The sequence below is a fragment of the Corvus kubaryi genome, unplaced genomic scaffold (genome assembly GCF_017639235.1).
Source record: "Corvus kubaryi isolate FWS band 111438036 unplaced genomic scaffold, C.kubaryi_AGA036_p1.0 split1-37296, whole genome shotgun sequence".
Lineage (NCBI taxonomy): Eukaryota > Metazoa > Chordata > Aves > Passeriformes > Corvidae > Corvus > Corvus kubaryi.
Genome location: NW_024582075.1, coordinates 12,845,306 through 12,870,533, shown reverse-complemented (window position 1 = coordinate 12,870,533; position 25,228 = coordinate 12,845,306). Strand labels below are relative to the sequence as shown.

The window sequence follows — 25,228 nt, the reverse complement described above, 5'->3', positions numbered from 1 at the left end:
AGCTCAACTGGGGCTGAAGATCTCCAGAACTGTGGGCACAATAAAAAGAGAGTAGGCTTTTTTAATATATCAGTAGCAGAAGGCAGTGCAAAAACAACATTGGCCCTCACCTACAGGATGAGGATGGTCACCTCACAAACAGGGACATTGACAAGTCTGAGATGTTAATGCTTTCTTTGCCTCTCTTCAACATGGACTGTGGGCAATGGGGGTTCCAGTGCCCTGAGCTGGAGGACTGCAAGACTGATCAACTCCCAGTGGACCTTGAACTCGTGTGGGATCTGCTGTTCCAGCTGGATCCCTTTAAATCCATGGGGCTTGATGGGACTCATCCAAAAGTACTCAAAAGAGCTGTCCGATGTCACTTCAAAGTCTCTCAATGATTTTGGAATGGTTTTGGGAATTTGGAGAGGTCCCAGTCAACTGTAATCTGGTTAACATTGTCCCAGTTTTCAAGAAGGGCAAGGATGACCCTGAAAACTACAGACCTGACAATCTCACTTCAGTGACTGGTAAAATTACGGAGAAGACTATTCTGTTGAGTTCTTGAAAACACCTGAAGGACAAATGCAGGTTTCAGTCAGAACCTTCATAAGGGGAAAGTCCTGCTTGTCAAACTTAATTTCCTTTTATCACAAGGTAACCAACGTAGTTAATCAGGGGGAGCCAGAAGATGTAATCTTGTTGGATTTCAGTGAAGATTCCAATACTGTCTTTCACAGTATCCTCCTGGAAGAAAATGTCCTGTGCACAATGCAATAAATTCCTTGTGAAATGGGTGAGCAGCTGGCTCACAGGTCGGGCACCAGGGGTTACAGTGAATGGGGTGACATCAGACTGGGGCCCTGTCACTAGTGGGGTTCCACAGGGCTCCATCCTCAGCCCTGTGCTCTTCAACATCTCCAAAAATTATTTGGATGCAGGACTGGAAGGAATACTAAGTTTGCTGATGGTATTAAATTGGGAGGAGCTGTTGACTCCCTCAACGGCAGGGAGGGCCTGCAGAGAGACCTTCATAAAGTGGGAAGGCTGGGCAATCACCAACCATATGAAATTCAACAAGAGAAAGTGCCAGATTTTGAGAAGCACCAGGGATGGGGCAACCCTGGATGTATGGACACACTGGGAAATAAGTTCTAGAGAGCAGTGCCATGGCAAGGGACCAGTGGGTCCTGGTCAGTGGCAAGTTGAACATGAATCAGCAGTACCCTGGCAGCCAGGAGGGCCAGCCCTGTCCTGGGGGACATCAGGCACAGCATCGCCAGCCTGGCAAGGGAGGGGATTGTCCCACTCTGCTCTGCACTGGGGCAGCCTCACCTCGAGTGCTGGGGGCAGTTTGGGGCACTGCAATATGAGAAAGACATTAAACTGTTAGAGAGTGTCCAAAGGAGGCCAGTGAGGATGGTGAAGGGCCTTGAGGGGAAGCCGTAGGAGGAGTGGCTGAAGTCACTTGGTTTGTTCAGCCTGGAGAAGAGGAAGCTGAGGGGAGACCGCATTGTAGTTACAACATCCTTGTGAGGTGAAGAGGAGGGGCAGGCACTGATCGCTTCTCTGTGGTCACCAGTGACACGACCCAAGGGAATGGCCTGAAACTCTGTCAGGGGAGGCTGAGTTTGGATATTAGGAAAATGTTTGTCCCCCAGAGGGTGGTTGGGCACTGAATAAGCTCCCCAGGTAAGTGGTCATAGCACCAAGCCTAACAAGAGTTCAAGAAGTGTTCTCATGCAGATGGTGTGATTATTGGGGTGTCCTGTGCAGGGCCAGGAGTTGGGACTTCGATAATCCTTGTGGATTCCTTTCAACTCAGCATGTTCTATGTGTAGTCTCAGGATTTTTAAACTCTAATTTGTAACCCGGGTGTCCTCTGTCAAAATACCACATAGAAGTTGTCCTAGTATCAGGCAAAGTCTGTGTTTCAAGAAACACTTCAGAGACCTTTGTACCTGTTCTATTCCCTTTCATGCCTCCAGCAATTAAAACACTTTACCAGTGTTTCTGCTAAAATTCTAGTTAGAGGTCCCCAAGTTAATGCCAAAGCAGTAAAATCAAAACAGTACTAAAACCAGACTCATGTTTTTCCTGTGAATGGTTCTGTCTATACAAGGATCTTTTTATCAGTTTAAAATTCTTTAATTCCATAAATTGTTTAAGACAGTGTTTTCCAACCATTCTGCATGAACAGGTTCCGTGAGAACACCACACTTTTCAGTATACGTACTATACCAAAAGCAAACCATAAAATCACATTGCAGTAAATTGGCACAACGTGTTTTGCAAGAACAGAACTAAAATTATTTTAAAAAAACCAAACAATGAAGTATACTCATACATTAACATTGTAACAGCTATAAAAATGCTGCTTTCAACTCCTACGAAACACAGTGAAAAGACATCCCCAACAAGAGTTGAAAACTGCACGAACAGAGGTCAGTATCATAGGAAGACAGAAGGTTTTATACAAATGAAGCAACTGGAGAACTAAAAGTATTTACACTTTTTCCTGCTATTAACTAGACAAACATACAGTAGTAAGTTAAAAATATACTACAACTCTAAATCCTGTAAGCATTTTCTAGCTGGGATTTTCATCTTTTGAAATGTGTTACCTGTTAATACTGGATATAACTATTGGCAAAAGTGTTTAAATACTTTTAAACCAAGATTAAAGGGGCTTTTATTCCACAAAATTTAACTTCAAAATACTATGCTTATAAAATTATTTAGAATTTCAGCAGTCTATAGATTTCAAATGCAAAACTTAACAATCCTCTTTAATTTGTAATTTAAAAAAACACCACAAACAACAAAACTCCAGTGATGTCATTTGTTTTCAAAGGCAGAATCATCTGCTGGCTTTTCAAGCTCTCTCTCTTCACCACATGTCCTAGAAACAAAATAAAGCAATGTTATTGACCATATACAAATGCAACAGCAAGACTTATTCCAGGTGACTGTACAGTCTAGGGCAAGCAATGGTGATGCACACTCAGGAGTACATTTATTTAAGAGGTTTACCAGCTCTTTGCTTAGAGTCAACCACACAGGTGTTTTGGACATTATTTATTTTGTTTACTTGTTTCTCACTTCTAAGAAACTAAATGTTGCAAATAAAGATGTACAAAAAATACTGAATGAAAGGAAGTTTGTATGCTGGAGAGTCTGGAGCTTGCTTGAATTCAGATATGTGGATGCATTTCTCAACATGCACTATATTTGCAAGGGGTTAATTTTAAAATCTGGTTTGTAGCTGGTATTAGCCAACAATAACTTCACACACCCTGTGTCCAGGTAGCCACAAAGTATTTTTTTTGAAAAGTGGGTTTGTTTCTTTATCAAAGATTGTTGGAGTGTCACAGCAAACACCACACATATGCTTGATATAAATCCTTATTTAACTTATTTAAGCAGAGGGCTAGAATGTATAACCTGTATGAGAACCTACACTTGTGACTCCACTATGTTCCTGTAGCATGCTGCTTGTTCAGACCAAATGAGTATTTGGTGTAACTGGTTGAAAACTCCCAAACCCACTTCAGTACTTCTGAGGCTGCCTTACAGCACATATCAGATAAATTTCCATCTTAAAGGGTTTTTTTTTGTTTTGTTGTGTTTGAGTTTATCTTACTGTAAACAACAATATTCCACTCTTTTCTATAGTTTTAACTTGGCAGATGGTCAAAAGAATGACAGGCAGCTGCAGCTTCTCCTGATGTGCATGAAGATAATGATGAAAGGAGCCTGCTCCAACACGTAACTGCTGAACAAAAAGAATCCCTGAGTGCAAGGTGCAGAGTGCTTGGAGAAAACAAAATGTACTTCAACAAAACAAACTCTAGGACAATTCTGGGCCTTTTCCTCATGTGTTAGTAGATTCTATTCTGTGTTTCTCTTCCAGAGAGATTCACTGCTTGTTTCTGTTTATAAAACATATTTTTCAGTGAAACCAAGGTTTAAAGACTTAATGCCAGACAAATTCAAGCATGCTTATGGCTTCCTGTTTAAAATGGTTAAGTACATCCACCTCTATAGACTTCCGGACTTTCACAGATCTAAGGCCTAACCTGCAGTTTACTTGCATTTGAGTGATTCTATAGCCAAACTGTAGAACATTATTTGGCTTGTCTATTGATGGCAATACATGAATTCACAAAAAATTAATAAACCCCATTAGTTTCTCCAAGACTTGGTTCAGGCTTCCTTTGCTTCCAACTTAATAGCCTAAAACACAGGAAAAAGCTTTTGCTTTGTCCTGTTCCACCACACACTGATTCTCTCCAATAGCAGGACATCCTTTAATGTTTTTTCAAGTCTCCACACAGCAGCGAGCAAAACAACTTTTAAAAATTCATTTAAATCTTAAACAGAAGATTTGCACACTGTTGTTCTCTCACATTGAGAGAAAATTCTGTGAAGAAAAGAGTACCTCAACATGGTTAAGTAACTTCAATCTACTGCTGTTCTATTTTACATGATTAAGCTAGAGTAGAACAGATCCTCAGCTCAGTAAGGTTATTAACTCACTTTTTCTTACTGCCAGCTTCATGCCTATCTTTCTTTTCTTCAGCATTTTCTCCATTGTGTTGTGACTGGTTGGTGTCCTGGGCTTCAGAACCTCCATTCAGAATCTTTGAACCTTTAAAATGAAAAAGCAGGAAAGTGGTACTTGTAGGCAATAAAACTGTATTATAATAGCCCCCTATAATTTCTTTACCTTAATCAAATAAAATATTTTAAGTGTCTTCCCCTCATCTTGATATCCAGACAGCTGAAACAATACAAAAGACACTAATGGATATGGCTTCAGCTTCTGAAAATTCCATGCAATGTGCCTCATCCCATAGTTTTGGCAGTGGGAATTGAACAGTATGTATTTTTCATGCAATTTCAAGTTCTTCCTGTGCTTGCTAGGCTACAGATCATAGGCCTAATGCTTGCTTGTACTCTCAGCAGTGAGAGAATATACTTCAGCAGTAAATTCTGTTTACCACTCTAACATGTCAGGTAACTTTGGGGGATTCTTGTTACTTTAACTATAGAAATTAATAGTTCACATCAATCTCATTTACTCTCAACTCCAACAAATTATGTATAATGAAAATACAAGTTATATAAATAGAGTAGAAGTGTTTAGTGATAGCATGGATTCTTCAAGCTGGGAAACAACACTAGCTAAAAGGTGTATTTAGTGAAGTCAATGCAGAAATATTTAACATCTTTTAAAATTTCTATGATGGCTACATGTCTTCCTGTGGTATTATAAGCCAGTGAATTTTGCATTAATTGTTGAGGAATGTCACTGTCTGAACCGATGGTCCATTTTACTTGAAGTTGCAAATTTATAAGAGAACTCTATTAAACTATTGAGCTACAGTAAGAAAAATATACAAGATGTTACTCATCTAAATTTTTACAGGCTAAGACATAGTAAAAAAGCAGACTTGATCATTTAAAGATGACATTCTAGTACTTTATCTGTTTATACTCGCTCAGAATCATTTCTGAACTCAAAGGCCACAGGAGGAATTAGATAAAATAATAAATGCTATATTCCCTTGTTACAAAGTAGGTAATCTGATGCTGCACATCAAGTACCATCAAATACAGCATTATTCTGTTTTGTAAAGATAGTCAGGGTTCAGGAGTTCAGTTTTTAAAAAGGCAAAAGAATGCATGTAAAGATCAAAATTTCTTTTTACAGCAAAAAAAGAAAAAATTACTTCATAAAATATCCCCCTACTCTGATAGAACTTCTTCCCATTTTCCATGTGACTGGGCGACAATATGGTATTTCACTGTGTTCTGCTGAAGTTGTGTTAGCCTTATCTGGGCTGGCTTCACTAGCCAAACTATGCCCAGGAAGTCTCAGTGTAGCTTCTTTGTTAAAGTATTAGTTGTGCTGATCACTGGTTTGGGGAAAGATCTGATAGAACCTCTACTTCATCATATATTCTCTCACCAGAAAATGGTTACGATTTTAACATCATCCTGGCTTTCTTAGCAATTACAAGTATAGCAACATTTTTACTATAGTTGTTTTGAATCCTTGGCACCTCAGTTACAATAATTTGTTTAGTCTAGATCTGGGTGGTGTAACTTTTAAATGATTTTCTGAAAAAAACCAGTTCCACTCCCAGAATTCAATTTCAAAGTAAATGGAGTTTCTGTGAGGTGCTTGTGAAGATCAAGGATCTAAATAATTTAAATAGATGGGTAGAACTCCTACATTTTCAAGGATTTAAATTCATTTGCAACATAGCTTTCCAGTGTGTCTAATTTTGTTCCTCTATTTAAAAATGTGAGTATCTATTTAAGTACTATTATTGAGCATGCTTACTCTGGAAAGCTTTTGACAGTCGGCTGTACAAGTGCTCATGATTGATGTAAAATTGTATGGTTAAGAGTATAAATACATTCTTCTGCTATAAATGATTATTTCTTTACTGTTAGGCTGAATTACTAAAGTTGCATCAGGGAAGCAACACAGAAGTTGTTGAAGTGGTTAAAAGTTGCTGCTACGCATGGTAGAGCATGCATGATACAGAAAGAGGTTAATGAAGGAAACAAAGCAGTTTCAACTTCTCCCCCAGTGATAGAAGCCTCGGTACAAAAAAGTTACTGGAGGAATAGAAGATTGTGTTGGTTTTGGCTGGGGTGGAGTTCATTTTCTTCACGGTGGTTTGAGTGTGGGGCTGTGTTCTGGATTTGTGCTGAACACAGGGTTGATAATACAGAGCTCTTTTTGTTATTGCTGAACAGGGCTTACACACAGCCAAGGCCTTTTCTGCTTTTTGTATTCTGGTCTGGGGAGGAAGTTGGGGGTGCATGGGAGGTTGGGAGGGGCCACAGCCAGGACAGGTGACCCAAGCTGACCATAGGGATATTCCATACCATCTGGCATCATGCTCAGTATGTAAAGTAGGGGGAAGAAGGATGAGGGAATATATTTGAGTGATAGCATTTGTCTTCCTGTTTCATGTGAGGGGGCCCTGCTATCCTGGGGATGGCTGAACAAACAAACACCTGCATGCCCATCGGAAGCACTGATTTATTCCTTGGTTTGCTTTTAAGTGCACAGATTTTGCTTTCCCCATTAAACTGTCTTTATCTCAACCCCTGAGTTTTCTTCCTTTTACACTTCTGATTCTCTCCCTGATCCTGCTAGTGGAGGACTGAGCGAGCAGCTGTGAGGGGCTTGGCTGCTGGCTTGGGTCAAAGTGCAACAATGGTAGTATGTCGTTTTACTTCACATTTAATGTTTTTGGTTTTTTTGAAATTCCATAACATTATCAAGTTAGATAATTTACAGAAGTAAAATTTGCAAAACTTAGTTTTTGCAAAAGTCCTTTCCTTTAGCCAATTTAGATAAAACAGCCAGTAAATGGTACATCCAATTAGAAACTTAGTCATAGCAGTACTGTCCTTGTCAACTTCGGATATGAAAAGGTTTTTATAGATTGGCAAAACTCCTACATCAAGGATGTTTTGAAGCTGGCTCAGAAATTAACAGAGATGATGTCTTTTATGTGACAAGAAAGTAAAGCCACAGTGACTTACCTGTTTGGTCTTTTTCCTTTTCCATTTTTTTGTTTGCTCCTTTCTTCCCCTGCTCTTTGGTTTTATTAGCTTCTTCATGCTGCTTTTGCTCAGCAAGTGATTTATTTAGTACTTGGGAAAGAACAGAATCTCCTTCCCCAACAAGAAACATGGTCTTGAACTTGTTATATAACATTGTAGATTTCTCCATGATAACTTGGCTAATTTTAAATTTCCGTATCTGAAATCAAAGTAATAAAACAAGCTCCACTTTGGTCCTTAAGTATCTGTGTAATTTTATTATGCGCTAGATTCAATTCTTCATTTAACCTACATTGAGATCATAGACTTTTGCACTTGAAATGTCACAGAAACACAGAACTGCCAGGTTGGGAGGGACCTCAAAAGATCTCCCAGTCCTAGCCTTCATGGGAAAGGGAGCCTGGGTCACATTATCAAGCACCCATGATCCAATCACATCTCAAAAACCTCTAGCAATGCAAACTCCACCACATCCCTGAGGAGGCTGTTACAGTAAAACAATTGTTCTTACTGTAAAAAAAGAATAGATTTTAGTATCAAAATAAAACCTTTCCGAGTGCAACTTGTACCCATTGCCCCTCATCTTCCCCGTGTGTCTCCTGATGAAGACAAAGCCTCCATCTCTCTTTGCAGCAGCCCTTTAAACTGCTGGAATACTGTGATGACTCTCCCAGGGAGAAAGGAACTAAACCCTTTAGTCTTTGCTTATAGGGCAGGTTCTCCAGCCCTTTGATCTTCTTGATGGCCCTCCTCTGGGCCTTTTCCAGTCCATCTGCATAATTCTTGATCTGTAGGGATCCAGACTGGACAGAGTACTCCAGTAGCAAATAAAGCTGAACAAATTTAACATAATTTAACTAACACTGAAAATCTCACCTTCTTGAGAGTTAAAATCATCTCTGTATGTTTCTGAGCTTGTTGCATTGTGACTTGAAGGGATGCAAGCTCATCAAGAGCCTCAATACACCTGTTCACATCCTGTATATAAACAAGAAATTAGTCTGAAGACTTAACTTACGTTAGTAATGTTTAATTAGCCATACTAATCTAACTTCTGTGTTCAGTGACACCTTCCTATAATATCCTTCATTTGACTATGTACTTAATTTTAGAACAATTTATGTAGTCAAAGTTGCCTACAAAAATTTAACACCAGTTGTCTCTAAGCTACTTCCATAAAAGGCAGATGATATTTGACTAACTTGTAACTTTTAACAAGAATTTTATCCTTTCAACATACCAACTCAAGTTTTACTCTGCTTTCATGATTCTAGTACTTCTATGCTTGAAGCTGTTCACCATAGTCAGGCTTTACCATGCACAATTTCTCACAAGTGATCAACCACTGAGAAGGCAGCAAAGCATCTTAACTGGACTGTAGTTAATACAGAGAACTGTCCTTGTAGATTCCCCATGTCGCCACTGTGCTTTGCCCTCTTTTTAAGTAAATTCTCTCTGATGCACCACCATCCTGGCTGAGGGGCTCAGCCATGCCCTGCAGTGGTTCATCTGTTGCAGCATGCTGGAACTGATTATGTCTAGCACAGGGCAGTCCCCCACCCTCACTACCAGAACCTTGCCTCCAATACCCAGAAAAACTCTGCTTCCCTAGCTGGAACAGCTTGCTGCTCCTCACGCTGCCATACTTCTTCACTCACACTTATTTTCTTATCTTCATATTTTCTCCAAACTGAACACTCCCTGCTCTCTTGGCCTCCCCTTTTTCAACATATGCTCCAAGCCCTTAATCCATCTTTGTGGCCCTTTATTTGGCACCCTACAGTAGGTCCATATCTCTGTTGTTCTAGGGAGCCCAAAATACAGTTCAGTGTCCCATCAGCACCAAGTAGACGGCAACCACCACATTCCTTCCATGTTCTGGCAACTCCCTCTCTAATGCAGCCCAGAAAGCTGTTGGCCACTTCAGCACTTTTTGGCCACTTCAGCTTTTGCATATTGGTGGCTCATGCTAAGCTTGGTGTCCACCAATACCCCCAGGTCATTTTCTGACAGGCTGCTTTTCAGCCACTCAGTCCCCAGCCCATGCTGGAGGCTTGACGTTATTGCTCCATAGGTGCAGAACTGGAATTGAAGTTGATGAAGTTCCTGTTAGCCCATTTCTCCAGCCTGTTCAAGTCTCTCTCGATGTCAACACTAACATCAAACCTTTGATTTTTTCTGTATCATGTGCAAACTTGCTATAGGTGTGGTTTGTATCATAATCCCAGTCATTAATGAGATGTTTTAATAGTATTGACTACCAGTGACTGGCCTGTAGCTGGACTCTGCCACCATTAGTTTTTTGTGCCCTGTTGTTCAACCAGTTTTCAGTCCACCCTTCTATCCACTTTTTGAGTCCAGATGTCATCAGTTTGTCTTTGAAGCTGTCCTGACAGACAGTGTCAAAAACCTTTTTAATCTTAATATAAACAACATCCACTCCTTTATCCACCAAGCCGTTCATCTCATGGAAAAACATAATTTTAGTCAAGCATGATTTCATCTTCATTAATCTATGCTGACAACTCTCAGAGCTCCTACTGTACTTCATGCCATTGGAAACAATTTCCTGGAGGATTTGTTCTGTCACATTTCAAGGGATTGGTGTGAGACTGACTGGCCTGCAGTAACCTAGATCCTCCTTCTACATGATGAAGGTGACATTTGCTTTCTTCCAGTCCTCAGGAACCGGCCCCTCATGACCGTGACTTTTCAAAACCAAAATGGAATGGATGGACAATGACATCATCCAACTCCCCCAGCACTGTTCTGTTTTTTCTGTATCAGGTCTCTGTCTAAATGTTCTCTAATTTGATCTTTGTCCTCTGAGCATCAAGGTTTTCTTGTTTCAATCTTCCCATGGTTTCAGGGACTAGGATTCCTGAAGAGAACTGTACAAGCAAACTGAGGTCAAGATGACACTGGTTACCTTAGCCATCTCCTTTTTTACCAGAGCGCCTATCCCATTCAGCAGCAAGCCCACATTTTCCTAGACTTCTAAGATGAATCAATCTTGAGAAGGAGGTAATCCCTATAAGTGAGCCAGATCTCCTTGTCCTGTCTTCCCTCCAGCACAGTCTCCCAAGAGATTCTTCCAAGCACATCCCTGTAGACATTGAAGTCTGCTCTCCTGAGTCCAGGGCTGTGATCCTTTTCACCCTGCTCCCTTCTCCCTGAACTCTACTATCACCATCACTGCAGCCAAGGTTGCCCCTGACCAGATCTTTGCTGTGTAGAGGAATCAGGTCTAACAGGGTGTCTTGCCTTATCAGCTCCTTCATCACCTGTGTTAGGCAATTACCACACTCCAGAAGCTTCCCGCATTGCTGTGAAATCCTCATGTCCCTTCAGCAGATACCAGAACATTTTAAGTTAGAACCAGAGGTGTCTCCCAATTGTCTTAAGATGACTTCATTCTTTAATTCTCCCTGATCAGGTGATCTGCAGTAGACATTCTCAGGATGTCACTCATTTTGATTAGCCCACTAATCCTAACCCATAAGCTCCCAGCTGGCTTATCAGCTGTCCCAGTGCAAAGCTCCACACATTTCAACTGGTCTCTCACATGAAGTTATCCTTCATCTTGTCTTCCCAGCACCCATCTTTCCTACAGAGCCAGTAAACAGGTAAGGCAAGGCTCACCTCACTTCTCACCAAATTTCTGATACCAGTGAAACCACAGCCCTGCAACTGCAGACAGATGTCCAGTTCCCCAAGGTTGCTCCTCATGCTATATGTATTAATGTAAAGCCATCCCTAAGAGAAACACAGGTGTGCTGACGTTCCAGAAAGGTTATGAGAGTTTTCCTCATTATGCTCAATGTGCTGATGCTTGTGGTCATGCCACTTCAATCCTGTTCTGCAAAGGAGTTCTGTTGATTACAAAGTCAGTTTACATCACCCTGCTGATGTCTGTTTACATCTCATTGCTCTCCTGCTCCACCATTTCCTCCTCTGCTACCATTCCCAGTTTGATGCTCTTTAACTAGGTTGGCCAGCCCCTTGGCAGCACTACTTTTGGGTCGATCCTGCCACATCCTAGCACACCTATCCCTTCCTTTGCAAGTGTTTTCCTCAACAAAGGGACCACCACCTGGGTCCCCATACCTTTACCATTACCCTCAGAGTCACATAGTCATGCTTGATACTTTCCAAGTGTCCCCTGACTGTATCACTGGTGCCCAACAGAGAAAATCTGCTGCAGCAAACAAATAGTCATAAGGCCAAAAAGCCTCAAACATCTGTCAGTAACATTCCAAATCCAAACCCCTGACAAGCAGCAGATTTCCCCTGACAGTTGAGTGGAGTCCGTGGACTGGAGCCTTAATCACTAGCATCAGGAAGTCAGCCACTACTGCACCCAATGTCCTGGTGTTTCCACATGGCTCAGCAAGCTGATCTGGCACCAGATGTTCTATTTTATGTAATTCTATCTGAATGTTTCTGGTAAATAATTTATTAGGTAGTATTTTCAAACAAAACAGATTTCATTTGCTGACGCTCATCTTTCACTGCCCACAGTAACCACATTTAAGAGCAGTTATCTTTCATATGGAAAAGATTCCTTTCATTTTCAGAGTATTAATTAAAAACAAGAACACATGTCAAGTATTTCCTACTGGAATCTGACACATGAATTAGTTTTTAAAAAATATATACTTACCAGATTATCAATTTTCAGGGAGTTCTTTATTTCTGCATGTATCCTTTGAAGCCTAGAATCCACTGAAGTTTCTGAAGATCAAAAATAGTACTAATGAATATTTCTCAATCACATTACGTTTGCTTTTGCAGAAATGATTCTACAAGTATGAACCTCATACAGAATGCAGAAGAAAACAGGCAGGCATCCGACAGGTAGGTGCACACATAAATATGCCACAGGGCTTACAATCAGAAAAAAAGTACAGTTTTTAAAGCTGAACATTATTGGCAACCCACACAGTTTTCTCCTCAGGAGTAACAACTGAAAAGAATTTTCTATTCGAAAACACAGCTGTCACCCTCTAATTGTAGGCCAGCTTAACAAGAAGTTTTAATAAATATTAAGAGTTACAAAGATGGAAGACCTTCAATGACAGGACACCTGGATATTGATGGTTTGTTTTCAGTAAACTGGTCATGGTACAATTTACAGTCTAAATCCATCCAAATAAAATGTTCCCATTACACATGCCTCAGAAGCGTGAAAGATGAATAAACCTGGCGTTCCCCAATTCACATACTGAATGCCTGTTTAGATTTGCTATGTATTCTGAACAATAATGCAAGCAGTTTCCTTTAAGTCAAACCCATCTTGGATGGCTTTGCATAGTTTTTATTCCCCCTTTGCTGCAAACATTGGGTTGGTTGGAGTCCATACCACTGCATCTATACTATACTACAAATTACAGCCAGTGGTTTGGATTGCTCTCAAAGATGGGAGTACTGAAAAAGGAATTACTTATCCCTATGAAGGTCAGTCTGCAGGTATGGGTTAGAAGACAAGACCATAGTAATCTGAATCTCAGCTTCCTACTTAGTGAGAGGTGGTATCTAAATAGTTTCAAGAGGTCCCTCAGAGTACTGTGTTATGAGAAGATAGAAAGGAAAAAATGACAGGAATAACTGAAGGGATTTATATCAAAGAATAAAAGCTTTTTTTCTCGTGTTCATGAACTGAAGAGATTGAAGTTTAAAAGCCCAAAGGACAGTAAAGTCAGAATAGGAAAGACCTGTTCTACTGCACTGCATTGCAGAACAAAGATAGAAGGACAAAAATGCACTGTTTCACAGACCTGAAAGAAGCATCACAAATCAAACACCTCAGACTGAGACCACACAGCCAGCCTCAGCAGCACATTATCTTATCCAGGAAGAAATTCCATTCAAAATAAAAAATTACCGAAAAGTACTGTTTAGATTCTATAAACTAACCTCTCTTCTTCTCAATCTTCTTAACTTCTGCTTTCTTGCCTTCTTCTTTACTCTGCCTATCAAAAATGTTGAAATGTTTTTACAATGTTGTAAAGCCTGCTTTTTTTCCCCCCAGTTTTTGGATGAGATTCAATATTTTGATATATTACCTCAGTAAAACATCAGCATGCAAAAACCACAAAGAGCCAAACCCTGGTTTTCAAGGATGAACAACCTAACAAAAATTAATTAGCTAAGATACAGCTGATAAATCCTCCATACTCACACCCATATTTTTCTAGAAGCTGCAAATGCAAGGATTTTAAAAACAAGTAATTTCCAAACTGTATTTTGGTTTTTTTGTTGCACAGATTAACTGGTAAAATGGCTTTATATGGAATTAACTTATGGAGAAAGAAAATACTTTTATGGGTTTTAATATTTACTTTTATTTTAAAAATATTTTATAATTATAATGACAAAAGGAGTAAAATTATTTACCATTACCACAGGGAATTTATGGAGAGATCAATTAATCATAATCAGCTCCTATATGACTATTTTCTCAAATAATTAATTGTAGCAGTACACATATCTTACAACTGACCATAAATGTATCAGTAATAATTTAAAAGTTCTTGAAGGAAGTAGTAATAAAGAAAAAAAGATTTATTACAAGTGCAGTGAAACCTCCTGGATCTTTTTCCAATTGTATCACTGAAAATAAAGCTGGGAATCAAGAAAAACAAAAAAAATTGTCTCCATTTCAGTTATAGGATGAAGACAGGCAGAAGTCTTTGAGACAAGTTTTTGGGCTCTTTATTCAGAGAAGATAATGAACTTCTGTTTAACAATTCCTCAGTTTTGTCTTACTGAGGGATTTAAAAGCCTCCTTTCAAAATTTCAGTGTATCACGACTAAATGTTCTGTGACTAGTTTTCTTCCTGTCATACTAATATGCATACATAAAACATGTAGGCCTTCATGTCTTACCATCTTCCATGTTTCTTTCATAAAGTACAAAAAACTCATCTGCTTCAACTGGCAGCACAATCTCAACAGTACAGATAAACTTTGTATATGTACAGAATGGTGTACAAAGCACCTTACCAAAATAAATACTAATGAAGTGGCTACCAGGAGATGGAAACTATGATGATGAGCAAAATAATCAAAACACGTATCAGCCTATACTAGTTTACTTTTTATCAATATTGAGTTTTGTGGTATTAGTCATCACTTATAGTTAAATTCATTATACTTTCACTAACTAATTCTCCTTTATCTTACTGAAACAAAACGTTATCTACCCTCCAATGCATAAAATATGACAGCTATTTAAAAGCAGAAATTTGGTTGTTATAACTAAATCGATACATGAGAGTTTGATTCCCCAAATCAAATCAGGATATGTTAAATAGTGATACTGTAGAAGTTACTAAGATGCTAAGGTAATTTATTATCTCTGAAACTGGAAATGCTTAGGTTTGCTACAAGTAAGTAGAGTATTTATGTTAGGTCTCCAGAGGAGTGACAGGAAGAAGACGAAAAAGTGCTGGAGCATGAGAAAAAAAATCCAAACAAACTCGATTTTTGTTAATGAATGTGAAATAGATAAGATTTTTTTGTTACAGGTAAAGGGGACCTTCGTTCTCTCCCTCTCCTCCAAATTTTTACCTTATTCTCCCTTCTGCCCTCCCACCAATGGGGGGGATGAGAACATCAAGCTCATGTGGTGCAGCTTCTTCATTCATTTGCAGAATAGCTCTATCGAATGAGTCAGATTTCTTCCTATTGTCCTACCCTCCAAGTTCCCGGCAGGATCTTCTCTCTATTCTTGCGCTTGATTTGTAGTAAGTAATCTTCTAAATGTTGTCTGTTCTTTTTTTCAGTCAACTGGCTTTACAAATGCTAGAGTAATTACTTTTTCCTTGTTGTGTGTGACAGCATGTGCTCCAGCTGTCAGACAGCGAAGGAAATGTTTTCCTGGTAACCTATACATTCTGCACCTCATCAAAAATCCATATCCATGGATTAACAGGACCTCCGAAGTCCTACCAATTTAATCTAAAAATTTTAAGAAAAATATATGGCTATCCTGAACAGTTTTTCACACTGATCCCTTTTCACATGGATATTTCTAAGTTAGTTCTAAAAGGAACCCACCAGTTGTCCTCTGCTGGAGATTCTACATCACTGAAAGACTGACATAACTTAATTTCTATGTTCCATTCTTCCCATTCTCCCACAACAGAACATTTTAATTTGAAGAACTTTTTACTCTCTCCTCAAAAAGAAGTTAAGATAGAAAACCAAAAAGGGCAGGGAGGAGGACAGTAGAACACAGTGCAAACCAGTTCAGAAGTTTTTCAGAAGTTTCACCTACTGTTAGGTTCAACATATTCCTACAACTTGCAGGCATCACATGTTAAAATATACTCACGATTCAGACTCTGTCTGTTCCTCTTGCTTACGCTTTCTTTCTGTTACTTCTCTGTCATGTTGGCTTCTTACAATGTTTCTTCTGTGAGCTGCTGGAAAACTTCTTCCCCCTTTTTTCTTCTGTTTTCATTTGGTGTTTTATGATTGGAAAGAGAAAAGTAAGATTATTAAATTATTGTTTCTGTAAACAGATGAAACTACCCACACTAAGCATCTCTGAAAAACTCTACTCCATGGAGCAGCCTGACAAAAACTGGCTTTCCCTGAAACTAAACACAATTTCATTAGTCCTTTCTCCATTTTTTCTTTTCATTGGAGGGCAATACTAAGCACCAGAAAAATGAAGACATTACAAATTGTTGGCTAGAGATAGTTCTGTACCTTTCAAAAATGTGATTTCAAGGCACATGTTCTCCAGATGCACCCAAGGAAAACAACATCTGTCTTCCAAGGAACACAGATTAAAAAAAAAAAAAAAGGCTTGACACTTAGATCCTTTGTTAAAATGAGAAGTGTCTTAGAAAAGATGGTTTCTTAGAAAATATTAAGAGGTTCCTGAAAGAATTATTTGAGACAAATATAGTTCTGAAACTTTTATTCTATATATCTGTACGCCAGCCACAGGACTCCTACCTTCATTAAGAACTAGCATTAACTTAAGAAAGATCTCCAGTGATACTACTTTCCTCTGTAATAACTTTATCAGGAAATAAAAATTATACCTTGTCCCCTTCTTGTTCTTCTCCTTCATCTTCAGAATCAGAAGCTGATCCAGAACCCACTTTTGCAACATTTTTCCTTTTTGGTTCAGCCTCTTTCTTTCCTTCCTTTTTATCAAATTCCTTCTTTGATTTCTCCTCTTCCTTCTGACTTTCCTCATCTTTTTTCCCTTGCTTTTTGGGCTTTTCTTCTGGTCCTTTTTTCTTTGCCTTCTCCTCCTCACTAACACTAAACAAAGAGAGTATTTAGGCATCACATCCACTATTTAGAGTAACTTAAAAAAACCAACATTCTAATGCAAGAAGGGTCTGGGTTTTTTAAGCACAGAACAATAAAAATGATGAAGTTAATTCACTTTTAGTTCACTTAACAACTTCAAAAATACCCTTTCTCTAAAATTAAAATCCACTACCTGTGGGGGTGAAAAAAACTCCAGCAAATAAATACCAGTATGGAGGGTCTAATAAAGCTAACATTAATATAAGTGCATAGATCCTAACTTAAAAAGTTCACACTCAATGGATTCTCCACATGCGGATGGGACTGCAGGACCCAGACTGCATGCACTGTAAACTAGGTTTATAAAGTATACTTATTCAAGTTGTTCATATTCCAAAACTATGCATCTGCCAATCTATAGAAACCTAAACCTATGTTCAACTTTTCCTTGAGTTACTAGAAGCGCTAGACTTGACATAACAACAAGATGACAAAACCAAAATTCAGGTAACTAACAGTGTTGCAATTCCATCAGAAACGATTTCTGAAACAAAAACGTAAGAATAGAAAATCATTGTTTTATTTTTGGGTGATGTTGTATTTTCTCCTAATAAACTTCTTTCCTCTTCACTCAGCATACAATCATATAAGGAATTTTGTATAGATTTGACAAATTACGAAGATTAAGATCTCTTTCCTGTTTCAGAAGCATCCTTCCTTGAATTACTCTGTATTATAAGAATATCTACACAAACAGTAACTTATACTGAACACTAAAGGGGCAAAAACCTGTCAGGAGTAGTAATTTTGAAGTCTTAACATAAGGAGTAACACAGCTGACAATGAATAAGCTTCATATTAAGAAGAAACTCACAAGTCACCCTCCGAAAGACATGACGGTTTCACCAACTTGGGTCTCCCTCTTGGTTTTGGAACTTTTACTTCAGAAGCTAGTAGTTATACAGAAATAACAGGTTAGTCCACAGCTACCATTTTGTTCCTTGTCTATGTGGAAAGATACTCAACAGACGTAAGCCACACTTAAATGAAAATATAAAGCCTTACTTTGTTATCGTATAGAATTCAAGCGTTAATTGAGTACCAAACTTATTCAAGATCTCTTTGAAAAGTTAAAGCGTTAGCAGTTTTTTTAGCTGACTGGTGAATTAAAAACTTTGATGTTTTCTAGCCACAGGCTTTGACTACTAATTCTTGTGGTTTTTGCAATCTATGCAGTTGCGATTTGCTTCACATGTTGCATAACTAACATGAGCCTTAAATTAGATAATGAGAAACCAGAAATCACACAATGAAAAGCAGTCACTTATGCTTACATTTATACAGTTTGTTGTCCACTAGTTTTACTCATATCTTGGGTCTTCCATTGCTTTTCAGGCTAACAAACCACTGTCAAGAAGTTCTACCACCATACTACAGTGCAGACCAAATCTCTTCATTTCCTCAGATTCGCCATATTGTTAGGAGTAAGACAAACAACCTGCCTTCTTGGCACTTATGTACCTCAAATGCTTGTCCAGTACCACAGTGACTATGCTGGCAGGAAACCTAATACTCAGTGTCTAAACGCTTAGTGGTCTTAGCACAGAGCACTTCTAAGCATTCTGTCAACAACAGACAAGGCTGCATAGTACATTTTCCAAAAAGGTTTTTTATATAGGAGGCAAAAGCACCTCTTATAGATCCTTTCCTGCTCTTCTTACTGACAGTAGTTAGTGGAAAACAGCAAAAAATGGTGATGATAAAACCACAAATATTATAAATGCGTATTTAGTGCATGTAATGATATGGCAGTGGGGGATGAATTAATACTTAATTTTCTTACAGCTTCCACGGCAAAAGTAATTAAGTCTATTTAATTGTGGTTCCACTATTTTTATATTGTCAGCAGATACAGAGGACTATAAATTATTTGTTTCCCTGACTAGGTGCTCAAACAACATATGTAACTGCTGCAAGAACTGTCTTCCAAAGTAGTAATTAGTAATGAAGAATATCTGCAAGCCTACCATTAAAGTGACAATAGATCATTGTTAATTTGAAAGAAACAGGCACTACAGAACTATCACAAAATGGTTCTAACAAAAGATTCCAAAAAATCAGTTTTATTTTCTTTTAATTTGCCTATGAATTGACATAGACCATCTTAAACATATTTTTAAACAAGTCTCTTCAGTTTTTTGTTTTTCTTGTCCTCTGAACTCCACCTACAGGCTACTTGTTCCCCCAGTTCTCATCTTTGTGTTTTACGGATCTTCTAACTCAATCAATCAAAGTACTTCATAGACACTTAATGAATACAAACCTTTGCGGAGCAAAACTGCCAAAGAGCTCCTATCATATATCTACACTTTAGCAGTATTCTGTGAAGAAGACTGACCTATTCTAAAGGTAATACTTGTACCCCAAACCAGCCAGTCTTTAATTAAGAAGACTAAACATTAATACCATACCATACATTTAAATCCATTCACGTTCTGAACTCATGAATTTGAGATATTTTCTCACTACAGTCTATTAGCAAAATCTGCCTTTAGCATGCAAAAATACTCTGTAGTACTTCAGGGGAAGGAGATAACTCCATGACTAATGCTAATGAAATATTTCTGTGGTGAAAAAAGTAAAATCATTCTTCTGAAGTTACCTGCTGGTCTTCCTCTTTTGGGGCTTACTTTTGGAGATACTGGCCCAGTAGCTGTTGCTGCCCCTGCTGCTGCTTCTTCAGCTTCAGCTTGTTTTTCAGACTAATTTAAAGAATGAATTTCACAAGTGAAAAAACACATGGCACCAATATCTCAATTACTTTCTCAGAAAAACACCTTCAAACTTCTAGAAATGTTATTATGCTATTGCTTGTACACACAAAAGAAGTCTCTGAACTTAGTAACAGATTATACTTAAGTATTACTCATTTCTCCAATCCCAACGGGAGAAAACAGACAAGAACTTAGTGTCCTGGACAAAGGATAACTAGACTACAGGTACAGCATGCTACTTTTCTGTGACAAACATACTAAGGTCACAGATACTTCATACTCACCCCCCATCCCTGCTGTCAGCTGTAACTTCAGAAGCTAAGTGTTTTCAAACACAGAATTAAAATCTGCCCCACTTAACTGTAGTTTTCAGTTGGGTCAGTGCCCTGATGTGGCTTGCTGTGTGACCACAAGAATTTAAGGCTAGCGTATGCTGAGCAAGCAGCTGGAACTGCCTCTGTCAATGTAACTCTATATTCTCCCAGGTTGTAGAGACCACAAAATCACAAATTTGTGAAAAACGGAGTATTTCAGGTGTTAGTTCAGTGTGATGAAGATGTTAAAAGATTTCAGAGCTTCAAAGCAGGCTATTTTATTAGCAGTTTATCAACAGTTATTATCTTATTTTTTCTTTTTTGTAATGAGTTGTTTGGGAAAGATAGGGACTCCATATTGCACATTAAGTTTAAAAAGAATTTCATTCCTGCAAATCTTTCAGGCACTTGAAAAAGGGGAGAAGGGTGTCAAACACTTCAATTTATGCACAATCTGTCATTAAAGGAAATAACATCCAGTATTATCACATTCAAAAAATTCCACTAAGGTGAAGTAATTAAACATACTGTTACCTTTCTTTTCCTTCCTCTTCTAGCAACTTTAGGAATAGAAGCATCGTTTGTTTTTACCACATCCTGTGAAGACTAAAAATGATCTTAAGAGTCTTAATAAAACAAAGATATATTTAATTTATCCTATGTTTTTTTTTTACACAACTGAAGCCTCTGGCACATACTTTAGACAAGAAACTTGTAACATACATGAAGACATTTCCTGCTTTTAAATTGTTAAAATCAAAAATTATTAAACATTAGGAAGAAATTCTTTAGTGTGAGGGTGGTGAGACACTGGAAAAAGCTACCCATAGAAATTGTGTTAGCCCCATCCCTGGCAGTGTTCAAAGCATGGCTGGATGACACTTTCAGCAACCTGGTCTAGGAAAAGGTGTCCCCGTCAATGATAAGCAGGTTACATCTCAGTATTTTCTAAGGTCTGTTCCAAACCAGACCATTCCATGATTCTGTGATTATCTGGTACTTAGGACTTTTTCCTGAGAGATAAAAAATAAACTAAGTACTAAACAATATTCTGTTCTAAATAAAGATGGTAGGCAGTGATGTTTTAGTCTGTCTGGACCATTTATCTTGTCTTTAAAAGAGGTACATTTACAATACAGTAAGTGGTAAGTGATAAAAAACACAGTCTTCCACCGGTTTTAACTGATAGGACAAATCAGATTAAAAATTTCCTCTCTGATGAAAACTTCAATTTCTGGGAACTTCAGTGAGTGAACACACAAAGTGTTACATAATTAAACAGCTCCTGAAACTGTCAAAGTAGTAATAACTGTACTGTCTTAATACTCAGTAATAGATTTACACCAATAAACGTAAAATTAAGATGTTCTCTGTTACACAGAAAAAAGCTCTCACATACTTCTTTACTGGTTTTGTCAGAAGGCAGATCATCTTCCTTTGAAGTATCCATCTCCTTTTCTTCTGTTTCAGCTTCTGTAGTTAAGTTATTATCCCCTTTAGGAGATAACTGCAAAGCAAGTCAACACAGGATAAAAAAATGCATTAGAAAGTATTTTATAGTGAAAAGAGAACATGCTAATTACCATCACACTGCTCTTCACTTTAATTAGTTTAAATCTGTAGGTACACTCATTTCTTAGGTACCCGTTAAAAGCCTAATCGTACTGGACTACTTCCTCCTGCAGCATCTCTTATGAGGAAGGGCCAAGGAAGCTGGGCTCTTTCAGCCTCATGAAGAGACAACTGAGAGGGGACCTCATCAATATGTAGAAGTGTCTGGAGAGAGGGTGCCAAGAATATGGAGCCAGGCTCTGCTCAGGGGTGCCAGTCCATAGCACAAAAGGCAGCAGGCACAAACTGACACACAGGGAAGTTCCACCTGAACATGAGGAAGAACTTCTTTACTGTGCAGTGACCAAGCACTGGAACAGGTTGCCCAAAGAGGCTGTAGAGTCTCCCTCCCTGGAGATATTCAAGAACTGTCTGGACACAAAATCCTGTGCTGTGTGCTCTGGGATGACTGAACAGAAAGTTGAGCTAGATGACCCACTGTGGTCCTTCCAGCCTGACCCATTCTGTGATTCTGCATGAGAAGAGCGGGAGGGAAGGGAAGCTTTTCTTTCCAGCCAGCTTTCTGCAGTTTTGTGCCTCAGCTCTTTTTCCTTTGGAAAGTTGAACTTTTGTTTTCCTGGGACTTCATTTTTTTTTCTTTTTCTCTCTGCTGGACGGTTTCAACATCAGAATACATTGGGAGGATTTTCCACTGAGGCCTTGGCCCTGGAGGTGGGCCCACCACCCCGTCCCAGCTCCAAGGAGGGGGAGAGAGAGATCTACGGAAGGACTCTTGAAATTTTCCCAGGTTTCTCTCAGCAGAGTGAGGGGTTTTATTATTTAGCATTATTATCCTTTTCCTGTGTGTTTGTTAAATAAATAGTTTTTATCTCTTTCACTTTCCTTTGAGGAAAATTTATTTTTCCCGAACCTGGTGGGGGAGGAATGGTTATAGCCTGCCTTCTCTCAGAGGATATATTTCTAAATTTGACCAAACCAGCACAAATTTAGTGCCAGTTAAGAATACATGCCATGGCTGTGCTTCCTCACAGGTTCTTGTGCACCTGCTCACTGAAAAACCACGGGAAACTGACAGGTCCTTGGTGTAGGGTAAAAACTACTTGGCAAAAGCTAAAACATCAGTGTGTTATCAACATTATTCTCATACCAAACCCAAAACACAGCACTGCACCAGCTACTAAGAAGAAAACCAACCCTATCCTAGCCAAAACCAGGACATATAGTAAACAAACCACAAGTAAGTTGTTCTACCATTTGTGAGATTGTAATTCATGTACTTTTCCCTGTTTTCTTGGGGTTTTTTTAACCTTTAAAATACTAGTTTTGGTTTTGCGAACGCAGTTAAAACTAACCCCAGATAAGGAACAGGTGCTATGTATTTGACACATTTGCAAATTCTTCAGTTACAATTGTGAAACAATACTGAAGAACAGCTTGCAACACTTACAGAGAAACTACATTAAATCTTGGCAAGTAATCAAAATGGAAACAGAGGTTAAGAATAAAGGCAAGTCTATTCAAAAGAGTCTGACATTTAATTTAAGGGCACTGCCCATCCTGTTGAGTAGTAATTTCCAGAAATTAGTGACGACAATGAGATATCATAAATGTATCAATCCCACCTGCATGACAATTTTTGTCGTTTTAGAATTCTATTCTTAAAACCACTGAGAAGAGTTGACAATATACAGCATCTCTTCCGTGCCATATGAAAAATATCCCCATATCAACATAACATTCAAGAAAAGACAAAAGTTCAAAGCAGTGTACTATTAAATCATTAAATGTACAGTAAGCTATGAAGCTTCACCTCTTACAGTATAAACTATGTACTGCTCCAGCAAATTGAAACAAAGGTGCTTCAGACTGAAATGACTTTTTTTTTTTAGGATAAATGCAGTATGTTTAAAGAAAACACAATCTTGTTTTGGAAGGCTTCTAAGGTATGCACACATTTACAAAGCAAAGAAGCTAAACTCTGTCTGTAAAAACTATTGCATACTGATTTCTGGCTCAAGAGTTGAATTGATACAGCTATTAAATTCTCTATATCCTAAGTTGTTCATTAAGGATATGATCTAATTCAAGCCAATTCTTATAAATCTGTTCTGACACACACACTCAAGTACCCTTTCACCCATGACAGACCCTAATGCTCTGTTCCGCTTTTCAATATGAATGGTCATAATTGAAAATTACAGTCATACCTGCCTATCATATGAAAAAGTCTTCAAAAACAGAAAGGGGTAAGTTTAACTAATTCTTGGTGATCATTTCCAACTTCTCCTGCCTAGGAAGTACTGTATGAATTTAGTTTAAGTGTATTATGATACAGAAATGCAGGCTGGTAAAGAAATTAATTTTCAAAAAACATACAGAGCACCATATAAGGAAAACAGAAGGACAGAAGTATTACTGTAAGTATATCTGAAAGGAAGCAAGCACAGGCAGTTACAACAGTAAACCACTGTTAAAGTATTTAAGTAAAGACTTGGCAATATAGTTTTGACTTGAAAATGTTTCTGGCAGAACAAAGCAGAAATTCAATCACTTACTTTTGGGACAGAATACTTTTTTCTTTTGGCTCCTGCTTTTTCTTCACTCCCCTCAGCAGGCTCCTGACTGCTTTCTTCAACAGTCTCATTGATAGGAGTGTTAACGGCTGGATGGGGCTTCAATTAAAAAAAACATCAAAAATGAGATCTAAATCCCCTCCTCACCTGAGGTGTAATCTCCCACATACATTACTGAAGAAAGCATCATGTCAAGGAATTCCTTATTAGAAGGACTAGAATATTAAATACATCTTATTCATTTTATTTCATTACTTTCCAGTTTTCAATTTAACTTGCAATTTCTTTATTATTAAACTTTAAAACTCTAGTGCTGTAATGACTAACTTCCCATTATCAATACTGCAATATAAGTCTTTTCTTTTGAATAATATATCTTAACATATCTGAAAGTTAAGAAAAAAAACCTGTTTTGGTCAAATATAACTTCTGATGCTACTACAAAGAAGTGTATTTTAAAATACACTATCAATCCTAAGTGATTCAACTACTTGTTCCTGCAAATGTAAGCAGAAAAAGGATTACAGTAAGGTAATTAGTGAACTAGAAGTTAAAAACATAGAGATAAAGCCTAAATTACTCTTTTTTCTTCCATTACATTGTGTATGGCCTTCTCCCTCTTATATACTAGCTCCTGCAAATAAAGCTGGCAGAACTCCCCTGACGCCTCTTTTCCCCCACTGGGGAAGTGGGTTTGGGTTTCAGCCCAACCTACAAGCTCCTTTCTGCCCTCCCAACTCCCTTACGAGCAGTTACAAGCAACATCTGCGAAGTATAAATACTGCTCTCAGAACATTACAGTTTTGGGAATATAACAGAAAATCTGGCTCTCAGAAGGCCTTACTAAGATAAAAAATGCAGTGGAGAACTGCTAGAAAACAACCCATTTTGCCACTGCTTGGGTCCACTGGAGGCAACAGTGGCATTTACAAAGCAAAAGCAGATTGCAGCTTCTTGAGCCTAAACTGCAGACAGTGCAAACTGAGACACCCAGGTGCCAGAACTCTCCACAACTGAACACGTGGTGCTACATAGGGCCATGGGCATCCACGGCAGCACCACCACCAGGAACTGGGGTATATCCCAGGAATGTCGTGAACCTCGATGCACGTGCCATTCTCATGGCCCCCACACTGCAGTGAAA

General features: G+C 38.5%; 1 protein-coding gene across 3 annotated transcripts in view; it reads right to left on the bottom strand.

Moving 5' to 3' along the window:
* Nucleotides 1–2,114: 2,114 nt before the first annotated feature.
* Nucleotides 2,115–25,228, bottom strand: part of PSIP1 (PC4 and SFRS1 interacting protein 1) — a 34,624-nt gene continuing 11,510 nt past the window's right edge. For 2 of the 3 annotated variants that reach the window (XM_042012707.1, XM_042012708.1), the window contains exons 5-17: nucleotides 24,067–24,183; nucleotides 21,339–21,446; nucleotides 20,474–20,545; nucleotides 19,514–19,613; nucleotides 17,726–17,801; nucleotides 16,635–16,860; nucleotides 15,914–16,032; nucleotides 13,492–13,547; nucleotides 12,239–12,309; nucleotides 8,452–8,553; nucleotides 7,555–7,774; nucleotides 4,522–4,633; nucleotides 2,115–2,884 (exon numbers count right to left, since the gene is read on the bottom strand). In XM_042012707.1, the coding sequence (XP_041868641.1) occupies nucleotides 2,821–2,884; nucleotides 4,522–4,633; nucleotides 7,555–7,774; nucleotides 8,452–8,553; nucleotides 12,239–12,309; nucleotides 13,492–13,547; nucleotides 15,914–16,032; nucleotides 16,635–16,860; nucleotides 17,726–17,801; nucleotides 19,514–19,613; nucleotides 20,474–20,545; nucleotides 21,339–21,446; nucleotides 24,067–24,183 (1,443 nt within the window). In that variant the 3' untranslated portion in view covers nucleotides 2,115–2,820. The remainder of the gene's footprint in view (nucleotides 2,885–4,521; nucleotides 4,634–7,554; nucleotides 7,775–8,451; nucleotides 8,554–12,238; nucleotides 12,310–13,491; nucleotides 13,548–15,913; nucleotides 16,033–16,634; nucleotides 16,861–17,725; nucleotides 17,802–19,513; nucleotides 19,614–20,473; nucleotides 20,546–21,338; nucleotides 21,447–24,066; nucleotides 24,184–25,228) is intronic. The other variant, XM_042012710.1, reaches the window with a different exon arrangement.